The sequence below is a fragment of the Alligator sinensis genome, unplaced genomic scaffold (genome assembly GCF_000455745.1).
Source record: "Alligator sinensis unplaced genomic scaffold, ASM45574v1 scaffold829_1, whole genome shotgun sequence".
In the NCBI taxonomy this organism is placed as follows: domain Eukaryota; kingdom Metazoa; phylum Chordata; order Crocodylia; family Alligatoridae; genus Alligator; species Alligator sinensis.
This window is the reverse complement of record NW_005842399.1, coordinates 910,230-924,011: the sequence shown is the minus strand read 5'-3', so window position 1 is coordinate 924,011 and position 13,782 is coordinate 910,230. Positions and strand designations below refer to the sequence as shown.

At 51.0% G+C, this 13,782-nt stretch overlaps 2 protein-coding genes across 2 annotated transcripts in view; both read left to right on the top strand.

Moving 5' to 3' along the window:
- CFAP77 (cilia and flagella associated protein 77) overlaps positions 1-4,815 on the top strand; it is a 91,237-nt gene extending 86,422 nt beyond the window's left edge. Inside the window, exon 6 of the mRNA XM_014522805.2 lies at positions 4,690-4,815. Coding sequence (XP_014378291.1) covers positions 4,690-4,812 — 123 coding nt within the window. The 3' untranslated portion in view covers positions 4,813-4,815. The remainder of the gene's footprint in view (positions 1-4,689) is intronic.
- A 7,730-nt stretch (positions 4,816-12,545) lies between these two features.
- Positions 12,546-13,782, top strand: part of BARHL1 (BarH like homeobox 1) — a 12,300-nt gene continuing 11,063 nt past the window's right edge. The window contains 1 exon segment of the mRNA XM_014522803.2: positions 12,546-13,782. This exon segment is cut by the window's right edge and continues 28 nt beyond it. Coding sequence (XP_014378289.1) covers positions 13,645-13,782 — 138 coding nt within the window. The 5' untranslated portion in view covers positions 12,546-13,644.

The window sequence follows — 13,782 nt, the reverse complement described above, 5'->3', positions numbered from 1 at the left end:
AATTCCCTCCCGTGTGTGCACTGCTTTGTCACGACTTACACCACAGATCCATGCCTTCTGCATGGCACATGCCCTTTCCACAAACCCCTTCAGCTTTCAAGTGCTGAAGCTGCTTGCCAACCGACATGCTGGACGAGGGATCCGGTTTTCCAGTCCCATTGATCCCCTGGGCTTCAGAGGCTGTTAAAATACAGCAGTCAGGGATGTAACCGCAGGCTCAGCACCACCCCTAAGCCTTGGACTACTTAAGTGGGGGTGTAATGGGATGGATTGCACTGCGCACACCCCGTTTCTTATCCTCTTCCAACACATCCATTATTTGCCACTAATGGGTTACATAAACCATTGGTCCAACCAAGCGTGGCAGCTTCTATGCTGTATTAGCGTAGAAGTTAGCAGATCCAGTCTGCTCCTATACTTGCCAGGGTGAGGCATATGCCTGGATCATGGTTCAAGGGGGTGAATGAGTTTCCCCAAACCCTCTTGGCTTCTTACCCAAGAGCAAATGGCCAGTGACTCTTGGTGCCCATCTAGAAACATCCTACAAGGTCCTCATTTTCAGAAAGGGCCCTGCATCAGTTTGCTCTAAGGTATATTAAAGCCAGGCAGGCAAAAATCCCTAACTTTTTTTTAAATTCTGTGTTTTTGGAGCAAAATAATCACTTCCCCCAACATCTATTTCATCTTTTCCTCCCTGCATTTCCCTTCTCAATTAGAAAAGGAAGCAGGGAGAAAGGAAACAACCCTCAATTTAAATCAGGCATGTTAACCACTCTTCCTGCAGTGAAAGGCACGGTATTTATAACCCTAATAATCCTACGCACACCCTCCGAGTTCGGCTCAGCTGTGGACAGAATAACGTCTGTTTTAAAAATACCTACCTCGCTCTGTAACTTGTCATAGCATTTGTTGACAACCCTATTGAAAGCAGATCTCAATGTGACTGTGAAGGATCTTTCAGTACCTCTTTCTCTTTCCCAGACAGTTTTTGAAAGGGAGGGGAAGGGAAGAAAGAAAAAAAAGCCAAAAAAAAAAAAAAAAAAAGCCATCAATACAGGGGGAAAAAGGCATCAGCAGCCAGCATCGGCTGATGAGGCTCCTCACCTGGGCCCTCAGCGCACCGCCTCCAATTAAATCAAAATGGTTTGTTTTTAATGGTCTTTTACACTGACAAGTGGGCTATCATTCCAGGCCCAGATAGCTGTCAGGGAGCTGAGGCAAATCCTCCGTTGATAATGCCCAATGCTTCCAATTAGGAGCCGAGGCCGCTCCTGGCGCGCTAACGATTCCCCAGCCTCCCCCTAGGCCCCTTCGGCGCTGGCTGTTTCGTCTTCCCTCCTCCTCCACCGCAAATTACTGACACAAAACGGAGGCGCCCTGGCGTCTCCTCACCACGCCAGGCCCGGGCCCTGTTGGGTTTAATGAGGCGATGGAAGTTTTTGCGGCTCTTTCGCTAAATTCTTTTCTTGTTTGACAGCTGCTTGAGTGTTGACCTTATAAAAGATTTAGTGTTTCTCATTATTTTCTGTCAAGCTTCACAAGTGATGGCTTCACGGAAATCATTTGCATCTAGATGTGTGTGCGCGCTTGCACGTGCGTGTGTCTGCATGGGGACGCTCTACACAGTACGCGGTGGGGTGGTTGTGCACCTGGCGCCTACGTTGTGCCGCATTTCCCGTTCCTCCCCCACCCGCCTTAAAAATCTACAAGCTTGATGTTGGTGTTGGGTATTGTTTTAAGGGGGGAAAGATAAGAAAGAAAGAAAGAGACAACTTGAAAGACTGGGGTTGTTGGGATCTTGTAAATGAGGAACACGTTTTTGTAAGACGCGTACAAGCCATTTTCCTATGTCACTGGCAAAAATGACTCAGTCACACGCACGCTGGGAAAACCAGGCTGAGTTCAGGGGCGTTGCTCAAGTGAAAACTTACACAAGGCTTGGAAGCTTTTGCTCCACGGGCGTAGGGTTTCAGGTAGATAGTATATATTAAAAAAAGGAACAGATATAAGAGTATATATTTCCTTGCAACCAGGTGCAGAACCCTTCACAGCGGTGAGAGGGTGGGAGGGACATCCTGATGACATTTTGCTAGCACCCCTTTGTAGTTTAGTCACAAGCATGTTTACAAGCCATATGAAATCATTCAGTTATGCAAGTTAAATATTCAGTCAGTCACTCTCCCAAGCAGCTCTAGTGTACCTGTGCCTAAATTAGCTGATCCTCCTCATCGCTTCGCACATGCAAAGTGCTGAACAGGAATTATAAATTGAGATTTCTGGGAAACAGAAAGGTTTAGCACACCTCTTTGCTTTTCACTTAACTCACAGCTCCCAGATCCTCTGCTGAGTTCAGTAGACAGCTGCCCATTTATACCGTGTGGAAGGTCTGCTCTACACCGAGTGTTTTGGTCTTGTCATGTCTTACATACCATTTATCAGTCCCCCATCCGAACTGCCTATATTACAGGGATTTTCACACTGGTATACTGATGATTGGTGGGTTTCCCTTTTCTGTAACAAAAAGTTGAACGAGGCAATCGATGGGGAAGTAACACATGCACACATATATGCACACACATTCATTTTTTTCAGATGTAAGAATTCCCCCCCTGTAACTGTGAGAAGCAAGGTCAGATGTTAATGCATCCCAGCTGCGAACATCTCATGGAGATTTTTTTATGAGACTTGACATGAAAGTGTTGTTTCTGGATTAAACACGGTTGATTTTAATTAGGGCAACTGAAAACAAGGCCAACTTCAAAACTGTACAAGGGAACCAGCAGGCCTGTGCAGTCCGAAAAGGATTCAAGGACATTAGCACCCCATCACCCAATTTGCTTCACTTGGCATATCTAATGTGTAACTTCGGCATGGTAGTTCAAACCCTGCTGGAATAATGGTGCAGATTATCAGATGTCTCTAGGGAGATGCCTTTTGGTTAATCACTTAAAATAAGAATTAGACACAAATCACAGATTAGAATTGCACCGCTTGGCACTGACTTCTTGCACCAACCTCTGTCATATCGTGACCTCTGACCTACCGCCACCCCTGTCCTGACTAATTACTGGCTGGGGACTCATCCATACTTCTCAAGGGTCCCTCATTATAAGAAGCCCTCTCATTTTTTAAAACAAAATTTGCCCCCTGGTTTACACCTGGTGTCTCCCACTTATTCATACTGAGGTCAGAAGCCATGGATTGCGTGCAACTTTGGAGAAGGCACCGCTAAGTTTCCTTATTGTCTACGGTTTCTATGTTTGGATCATAGTAGGGTACCAGCTGTGCAAAGTCGCCAGGTGAGCTGGTCAGTAAGCTCCTGGTGTCTTCCCTTAGGGCTCCAAATATGCCCCAATAGAGCATTGTCCTCCAAGTTGTCTCATGCTACAGCCATGGGTCTGCAAGTAGTGTCCTGCTGCCAGTGAAAATTGAATGTACTTCTGTGTGGTCAGTGGAAATCTGTAAGGCTCACTGAAGTGACACCGTTGTCCTCGCGTATGAGTAGAGTTGCCAAAAGTGTTCAGCATTGGCTCAGCTCTGCTATTGAAGTCAATCATACAAGTCCTCTGATCTTTGACTCTTGGCCCGACTCTGCTGCCAACATCACTTTAGGGATGAACCTCCGACTCCAGAAAGAAAAGACTTGGGTTTTTCCCCCCCCCCCCCAGAGACCTGAAGAAGGGTATTTCATACCTGAAAGCTTGTCTATCTAGATCCTCCCAACTATACAATTGGTGCAATAAAAGATATCACCCACAAAAATCCTTGCCTTTCTGAAATTTCAGTCACTGTCTTAAGAGAAAAAATAATGACTGTAAAGATTCTTGGTTCTCTCCCTCTTATTTTTAAACTCAGAGAGAGAATTATTGCTTTACTTCAGCTATGTGAAAGCAATTGGTGTAGCCATCATTTTCAGAACCGACTATCAACAGTAAAGCATCAAGTTTCCTATTTAATAAATTCTTTATTTGTAATGGTACTGAACATCTAAACATGCCCTCGGCCTGTCTTGTCTTTTTAGCTCATAAGATCTTGAGGGCAAAGACTATTTCATAGTGTATATACACAGGGCTATCTGAATACACACGTGCAGATATCCTGTCTATATTTGCTCTGCGTGTGTATACCCCGTCACTACCACAATGCACCCCAAAAGTCACAGGAACTAATGTGATATAACCCACACGCTGATCCCTCCTGTTCTGCTCTACCCCATTCTCCAAGTCTGTGTCTTTTGCAACAGAGCAGTCTCCGAAGCAATGTTTATACAGCACCTAGCAGAATGAGGCCCTGATCCCAGCCAACTCAGGTGCCATCATAACAGTGTTTCCCACTGACCGCAATGAGAAGTAGAAGTGCACTCTGAAAAGGAGACCCACTTGGTCTGCAGTTATTAGGCACAGCCCCACCTGAGAACATCCGCTCCAATGGCTGACTGCTTGCAGCGAGATTATAGGACTCATTCATTACGGGGGTGTTAAAAGATAACCTCCACCATGAAAGCCAACCAGACAGTCTTCATCTGGACGTTGGTAGCTGGCTTCCTGGACAGCGTGGAATGACATCCTGAAATGGCCAGGAGCTGATGAGCTAGGCTGCAGTCCATTTCCCAGCTCATGCTCCAAGCCTCTTTCCTTTCACTTTCTCCTCACTGTGACTGATCGCATGTATCTGCTTCTCTCATTATAGGTTGCTCCACATCTCAGTACCTTTCCAAGCCGTGATGCTCATAAAAAAGCATTCAGTGTCTACCATTCAGAACAACCTACGAGATGCGGTCCACTTGGCCAGGGTATTTATATCAAGGCCTAAATGCGCTAAAAAAAAAAAAAAAAAAAAAAAATGCATGCACTGTCGGTCTATCCTAATCCTTTTAGAACATGTTAGCAATGTAGCATAAGTCTTTATTCCAAGTACAATGTGCTATACCAAGAAGGCATATAGTACAATGTGCTATACCAAGATTTCTTTAAGTTTAAAAAGCCTCCATTAACATTGATAGAACTGAATAAAGAACAAATTTAATCAACAAGTTTCTGCTTTGCTGTATCGATTTCTTCACTTGGAACATACACCTACATGTATTGTTAACTACCCTGCTCCACTACTGTGTTCAGAGTTGTCCGCAGCTAATCCACGGTATTACTACAGTGAAAATAGTGAATTTTCCCTTCACTGTACCTTAGAGGTGATAAACAGCCTTATGGTTTCCATCATTTATATAATGTTTTCCAATGAAAATGTCTCTCTCGCTGGATGGGAAGATAAATCGTCCTTAAGGGCCTGCTTCAGCAAAGTACTCAACTAAGCTTAATTTCAGTGAGGTCAAGGTACATGCTGAAGTACTCTGCCATACTGGGGCCTTGGTGGAAATTAGTTTATTGGTTTGATACCAGCCAAAGGGATTTGGCTCTGATGAACTGTTGTACAATTCAGACCTATGCATTTTCCGTGCAGCCCATGAATAAATCCACCACTCAACTTATAATCGATACCATCAGCAATATACAATAGCAAGCTCAGAAGCTGCATTATGCTGAATAGGGTAAAGACACATATGTAAGCATGGATCCAAAGAACATTTGCACCAACAGGATTAAAAAAGCTGCTCCCAACAGTGTCTTATATTAAGAAAATGCCTCCAAAAACGGTCCTGATTATTTCAATTTGACAATCTGTTAGCTAAACCATAAATCCCTGTGGCATGTTCCACTCTGCAGAGCTGTTAGCACACCTCATACTGTACCATGTGTGACATTGTACATGTCATGCATGGTACAATATGACATTTAAAACATTTGTTTGCATAACCTCTTCCTCACAGCGTGCTTGCACATTCCCCATCACCCTAGCACCTTGCAGGGTATTAGCTTCACAGCAACCGTGTACATGTCTAAGTGACAGCTGGGTGCTCTTATAGCTAACCAAGAAATCAAACAGACTGCTCAGGAACTAGCACAGGGCATCCTACCTACAACCACCTCTACGCTGAGCTTTCAAACCTGCATGTGAGAGGACAGAGTCCTGCATTAATACTGAACGGTTTTACCTGGCTGCAGGAGTAAACTGGGCAATAAAGACATTTTGCTTACCTGAGATGAAGCATGCACCTTTTGGTAGGACAGAAGCTTAGAACAAGCTAGAGATGTCTAACTTCCCTGAGATTTCTGGGTAAGCCTGCCCTTAAAGACAGGTGCTGTTAATCCATTTATGTGAGGATGTGTCTGGAGCAAAGTGCCACCCTGACCACACCTGAGCCCACTTGGGCCAGCTGCGAGCAGAGAGAGAGAGTGCTACTATGTATTCCCCCCTCTCTCTGCTAGGGCTTCTTTAATAAAGCAGCTCTGAATTAACTGGCAGAATAACAGGAAGGTTTGCTGTGCTGAGAGAGGTTGGGTATAACAAGAGACCTTTCCCACCACACTGGGGAGAAAGAAGGCTGGGTCTTAAATGTCTTGTTTTGCTAAAAATGACTTGGCTTCTGAACCTTAACACTGCAGCCAAGCAGTTGTGTGTCTAATAAACCCTGACAACATGCCACAGCCTGGTTAGGGTCACATGCAGCCTCCAATCCAGCAGCAGAAAGAGACTTCTGTGGCCATGTGAGGTGAGCACACAGCTCATTGGAGGGCTGGGTGAAAGGGGAAAGAGCTGTTCTAATAAAATCTCTCTCTCCCTGCAGGGATCTATTAGAACAGAACTAAACAAATTTCCATGGTCTTAATGATGCCCTGTGAATGCCACCAGGTTGTAGAAAATCTAAACCTCAGCGCATGGAAAAGGAGGCTAGAGCTGCACTCCAGGTGTCTGGTCCCGGGGGATATCGAGTCCTCTCCTCTCCTGGAGAAGTTAATGAGAACCAGGCATGCTCTGCACCTTGCAAGGCTGCACTATAAGAGATGATGAAGGGGAAGGGGTGTAGGCAGCTATCCCCAAAGCAGCCTTGAGTGTCCCCCCTAGCTGGAGCACCGAGTGTGTTGCAGTGACGGGGCTGGATGCCAAGAAACAGAGGACGAGGGCAAGGAGAAGTAATGGTTGAGTCAAATAAAAGTGTTCTCCAGAGCGTCTGGATGGCACCTGGGACAGATAATGGACTATTGGGCCTTTCCCCTCTTGACTGACAGGTTAAATCGAAGGCAGCCTGGTGGTGACCAAAAGCAGTTGAAATGTGATGACCGGGCAGGGACGCAGTTCACAGAAGCTCAGTGCATCCCATTTCAGCATCCTCTGAACGCAAATCCCCACCACAGAAACTAGCCCCTGGGCCTGAACTAATTCCCTGCTCCAGCCCCTTTTACACCCAGTCTCTGCAGGGGCACCAAGAGCAGAATGAGCCATCGAGAACAAACTCCTCATTCATTCCCACATGGGCTGGGAAGCGAAGGATAAACCAGTCCTACCACTGCGCAGGCCGTAGCAGATGTAGGCGGGCATGTCCTGGAGACTCCTGTTTGCTTGCCTTTGGGTCCAACACCTTTCCCCAGCACTGAATTCACTAAGAAAAAGAAAATTAAAAGGAAGATGGAAAGTGCTATGTCAGCCAGCTTGCCCAGCTGATTTATTTATTAATTAAGATATAGCAAAGGGTGCCTTGGTGCTACACAAAGGAGGTGGGGGGGCTGGTTAATAGACTATGCAAATGTCTCTCCTCTGAAGATGGCAGATCCAGGTTTGCTTCCTTTCTCGGATCCTCACCAGCTCACCTCCTCCCCACCCTTTCCCCCAGCCCTTCGGTACAGGACGCTCCTTGTCCTGCAGTGACACCCACTGGTAACCGGAGGATTTTTGAGGCTGTTGCTTTCCTGGCAAACACCACCTGCTTCTTGATTGCTGCCAGCGAAGAGCTGCGTGGTAGCTCTACTTGCCCCTTCCCACATTATCCTCATCCCACAGCTGCCTTCTCCCCGGACCTTCACACTAATTGCTAAGATCTTCATTTAGTGCCTGGCATGTCCTAAGTGCAGCAGGACCCGTGCGCCAGGCCCTGTTGCTAGGTCTGCTGGGACTGTGTGACCCTTGCAGTAAACAGAGAGTTTACATTTCATCATATAGCTATGAATTTAGCGTAATAGAGTCCACTGGGATTTTTTAAGGCTAGGCCCTCAATAATTCATGGTGGCAGTAATGACTTTTTTTGTGGCAAGAGTTACATGAGAAATATTGGCTGATTTAAAATAATAAAGAAAAAAAATCTGCAGCCAGGATGATGAGAAATCGCCGCACCTTAAACACCTACAGAAGACTGCACCCACTGGCTGGGATCATTTGCATTTCACAGCTACAGCCCTGACTTGGGCTCCTAGGAGAGCGCAGGACCAGATGAACAGGACAGGCAGTTAGAGCCAAGCACTCAGATCTGATAAGCATTTGCAACTCTCATTGAAATCCACAGGCATTGCAGGTGCCCTGCACATCTGAGGACTCGGCTGTAACAGAGGAGGAGGAGTGCAATTTGGTGGAAGGAGAAGATGCCTGTCAGTTGTGAGAGGCATCAGGACTCCTAGAGTGAGCTCTGGGAGCCTGGCGTACACATGAGGGCACTGCCGGAAACAGCCCAAAGTCAGGCTTTTGTGTTGCTCTGAACCGAAACATCCCAGGAAAGGGGGGCTGTAGCAGCAGCTTTGTTTGCTTAAAAAAATCACCAGATAATAAGTCCACAATAAAGGCAAAGATCCTACAAAGATGCTGAGGGCTTTTAACGCCTGCTTCTGTCAGTGGAGGATGAAGCCCCCCCACCCAAGCACTTCACAGGATCAAGCCCTAAATAACTCAAGGCCTTAGATCCAGATCCTGAAAGGTAACTAGACATCTAAGTCCCCTTGAAGTCATAGGTTTTAAATAGATTTCACTGGAAAATAGGTACCTCAGTGCCTTTGAGGCTTTGATGCCCAGGGCTTTGTAACCAAACGCACAGACTTCCCTTCCTCTATTGATGGTCCAGCCCCAGCCTAGAAGAGTGCAGCTCTGTGATGAAGCAGGTGGTGGCATCCTGTGGGAATGAGCTAGTAGATTTTTGTTCCACCTGGAAAAGCAATTATGTCACAAGCAGACTTTCACCTTCAATACTGGACACCAAACCTGGGACACCAGTGATAGTGATGAGCACCATGCTCTTGCTGAGGTCAACCAATATTCGGAGTGTGCAAAGACCATGGTCTCAGAATGACCATAGAGGCTGACATGGCCTCTGGTTCCTGGAACAGGGGCCCTTGGCGCAGGTTGGAAAGGCTGGCGGGGCAGTGGAGAGGCTCGGGTTGTGGCTAGCACACAGCTTGTCACGGTGGCTATGGATACAGGTGGACACTCTCTCTGGCGCAACAGATCGGCTGTGGTACAAATAATGTACCATGTAACAAGTGCAATGTGCCACCAAAGCACAGGCTGAAGAGTCAAGATACTGGGGTTTTGTTCCTGGCTGCACAACTTAACTGCAGTAAGTAATGCAGAACTCAGTCCTGGAAAGAGCTGAACAACCTTAATTCTCACTGAAGTCAATTGGAAATAAAGGCACCTGGTAGGAGACGGAGTGCTTGTGGGACCGTGTCCTCCCTTATTTTCCTAGCTCGCATCTGCCTTTCCCCCTAGGGAAGGGCTGAGCACTACACTCACAAATGTTGGGACAGTGCTTGTGGATGCTCAGAATGGAACTAGAAGGCCAAAGTATATATTGTCTGGTATCAGACTGTATTGTGCTGTAGTGCGGTGCTCCATCTGGCATTCAGTTCTTCTGCCTACACTTCAGTATTTGCTCAGGCAGTACCAGATTTAGACATGGGCAGAGCCAGGGAAACGTCCAGATCCTAGGAAAAATGAGACACTTGCCTGTCAGTGATTGGTTTCAAGGAGGTCAAACTCATTACCAGGCACCTGAAATCAATGGGACAAGGGGGGGGATGTGCCTTTGGAAGCCTAAATCTCCATTTCATTAGTAAATAAATGGATATCAATATTAAACCCCAAGCTCTAGAAGAAGGATTAGCGTTTCCAGCAGTGACCCCAGCAGCTGAGTGTGTATCAGTAGTAGCAGGACTACTACTGATGATGATGATATAATTATAATGCAGTAGCATCCAGAAGAAGGCCAGGTCCCAGGTAAAGCATTGTGCAAAGCCAGATTTAAAAGCAAGCCGCTGCCCAAACCACCTGCCTCCTGCCCAGGGGACGCACCCCAAGGTGGATCCTTCGTGCAGGTTCAAGGCACAGAGCCCAGCCACGGCAGGGGCTGCAATGGTCCGGCACAGCCCGCTCCAGAAGCCTGACCAAACACAGCCCTCTCTGCCCCCGGTCCCGGGTGGAGGTCAATAGATCCCCAGATAACTATTGCTTCTTCTCCAATGCAGCAAACCTTCGTGCCAGCAGCGATAGGCTTGGGAAAGCTCCGAGCCCGGCTCCCCCGGCCCCTTCCCCAAAGCCGGGTTTGGGCAGGCGGAGCCGGGGGGGTCCCAGGCTCGCGGAAAGCCCCGTTGCCAACGAGGGTGTCCCGATCCCGGGGTTCAAGCCGAAGCACAGCTGCCGTCTCGGGCTGCTGGGGGGACCCGGCGGCAGCTGCCTTCTCCCCTCTGCTCTGGGGGAAGGAGCAGAAGCAGAGGGGCGAGAACTGGAGCGGATCCTGGAAGCCCCCGAGTCCCTCCTTGAGGAAGGACGGAGCCAAGCGAGGGGGCGGCCCGGTGGCTGCGAAACGCAACCTGCCTCGCCCCACCCCGAGACGGAGAGACGAGCCCGCGGGTGTCCCGTCTCCCCGGGCAGAGCTCCGTCCAGGCTGCGAGCCGGAAAGTGCCTGCAGGACTGGGGGGAGTCGGCCCTTTCCCTCCTTCCCAGCCTCCGCTGAGCTGCTCATCTCTGCCCCCCGGCTCAGCTCCCCCGGGGCCTCTTCCAGCCGCCGGATCAGGCCCCTTCCTGCACTTCCCTGCCGGGCTAGAGCAGAGGGACCCCGACATCGAGACACGCTTCGCGCCGGGCGGCTGCCCTCGCCCACCCCCGCCTTCTCGCGGGGAGCTGGAGCCCCAGCCGGCCTGGCTGCAAAGGGGGGAGGAAGAAATGAACGAGATGAAGGGCCCCAGGTCCAAAGCTGGCCGGGAGAGGCTGGCCCCGGGCAGGGGAAGCCACTCGGAGCGCTCCAAACCGGGGGCTGAAACGATATAATAGTAGTAATAATAATAGTAATGAGAAAAACAAAACAACAATAACTATGATGATGATGATGGACAGGAACAGCAATAATAATAATAATAATAATAATGGTGATGATGATGATGGTAATGATGTGATGATTAGCGATGATAAAAGTGATTAAGACGGTTAAGATAAGAACGATAACGATTAATGGCGACACTATGATGATAATAAACAGCAATAACAACACCCATGCTAATCAATAGTAATAGCAATAATGGTGGTGATGACGATGATGAAGACCGAGCCGGGGCCCTTGTCCTGGAGCTTGCCATGGCCGATCGCGCTGCCCGGCTGGGAGCTGGGGGCCGGTGCTCCCGTCGCGATCAGGGCCCCTTGCAAACAGGCTGAGCTAGGGGCTGGGTTTGGGGAGAGGGTGGATTGCAGCCCCCGGGCCAGGAGATCAGGGCTGCTCCGGGCAGAGGCGTCTGAACCGGGGGGAGAAGCGGGCAGGGCCCCCGCGGGAAGGGTCCCAGGCCTGGATCTTTTGTCCTTGCCCCGGGAGAAGGAGGATCGGGGGTGGCGAGGCCCGGAGGAAGAAGCCCCGGCCGCCCCCGCCTTCCCCGACAGCTGGCAGCCGCGCCGGGATGGGGCTGCCTCCTGCGGCCGCGCCGGGCCCCGGCCGCTTCCAAGCTGCCGGCCGAGGGGAAGCTTGGAAGAGAGACAAGACCCAGCTGCCCGGACGGCGGGCGGGGAAGAGTCGCTGGGCCCCGGATCGGGGCCGGAGGGAGAGATCTGTCCTCGCCCTGAGCTTCCAGGGGAGACGTCCCTCGGCCCGCCCGGCCTCGATTCCCCAAGCGGGATCCTCCAGTGCCCAGATCTCCCCTGACTCCCCTAGGGCCAAGCGCCCCGCCAACCTGCTTCGCCTGTCTATAGCGGGGAGCAGCAAGCAGGGGCACTGGGCGGCGCGGGGGAGAGGCGAGGCGGGCAGGGCCCGGCGCTGATCTCCTGGGGCTTCAGGTGAAACGGGAGCCCGATCCCAGGCGCGGCTCTCCCGGAGGCTGAACACTGCAGCCCCGGCCCCTCGCACGGGGATCCTCCCCGCCCCACTCCCTGACTTGAGCCCTAGTCTCTCTCTCGGCTCCACCTCGCTTCCCCCAGTGTTTCGGGCATGAAAAGCCCTCCCGGATCCTGCCAGTCGGGTCCATTTCAAACCATTGGGTAACGCGAAAGCGGGGAAGGGGGGCAGGTCAATAAAACAGCCCCCCTCCCGCATCGGATTTAAGACGAGTTTCCTTTTATAAAGACCCGCCCCCCCTTTCGTTAAAACAATTTCAAAGGGAAACGGGGGGCAGGGGGGGAGCCCCCTTCTCACCGCTCCAGCGCGATCTTCGCCTCAAACAGCGCGTTCAAATCAATCGGGGGTTTTTTTTTTAGGGAGGGGATCGCCCCTTCCCCCTTTAACCCGCGGTCAAACTTTCCCAGCCCCCAAAGAACGAATGATTCCGCCCGTCGTGGGGGGAGAGAGGAGCAGAAAGTTAAAAGGCAAGAAAGAAAAAGGCCAAGCAGCAGCTTAGCAAACCCACGCCCGCCCCCAGCCGCCCGGCCCGACCCCCTGTTGCTAATCACCCCATTAAGAGCTTCATCAGTGGCGTAATGAAAGCAAACAGGGTGGAAATGGCCTGTAAACCGTTGGATCGGGGCTGTAATTAATTCAGTGTCTCTTTTAATCAAACGGAGAGGCGATCAGGTTCCTGAAGTCAGCGTGTGACATCACCCCAAAATGCCTCCCAGCCAATCAGGAGGGCGGAGGCTCGGACACGTGGATGTGGCACCTTGAAAAGAAAAAAAAAAAAGAAGAAGAAGGAGGAAAAAAAAAAAGGGGGAGCGGCGGCGGAGGAAGCAGGAGCCCGAAGTAGTGACACAAGTTGGGTTTGTCAAGGGGAACGTGCCGCCGGCGGAGCCGCTGTCCGAGGTGCTGAAGCGCCGGTCGGAGCCATGGGCGCCGCCGCCGGGCGCTCTCGGAGGTGCTGAAATCTCCACCCGCCTTTTGTCCGCCCGCCCCGGCGCTGGCCGAGGTGCTGGCCCGGGGGCTCCGGCCGCACAATAGCCGCCCCCCCGGCTCCCGCCCCCGCCCCATCCGCGGGCATCACGGGCTGGTCCAGGCGCCGGGAGCCCCTCGCCTGCAACGGATTTGAGCGCCTGAGGGGACGGGGAGTGGGGAAGCCTTGAGATGCAAGCGGGGTGTGGGAGTGGGGGGCTCCCCGTGCCAAGTTTGACGGTCTGTCCTTTCTCTGTCTGCCTGTCTTGTTTGTCTCCCCCCCACCCCCCACCCCTCCGCCTGCAGCTGCTTGGGGCGCTGAAGAAGAAAGGCTGAGCCCTGGATCTAATGCCCAGAGCGCGGCGGATTGTTGGCCGAGCGGGTCCCTGGCTTCCCAGGCTGAACTTTGTCTGATCTCGCCCAGCCCCGCTGCTCCGCGCCGCGCCGCCCAGCCCATGTCAGCCTGATCCGCGGCGGGTGCGTGCGAGGCCATGGAGGGGTCCAACGGCTTCGGGATCGACTCCATCCTGTCCCACCGCCCGGGGAGCCCGGTCGTGCCCAAGGGAGACCCGCTGCGGGGGGACTGCAGGTCCCCCCTGGAACTCAGCCCCCGCGCCCAAGTCAGCCGC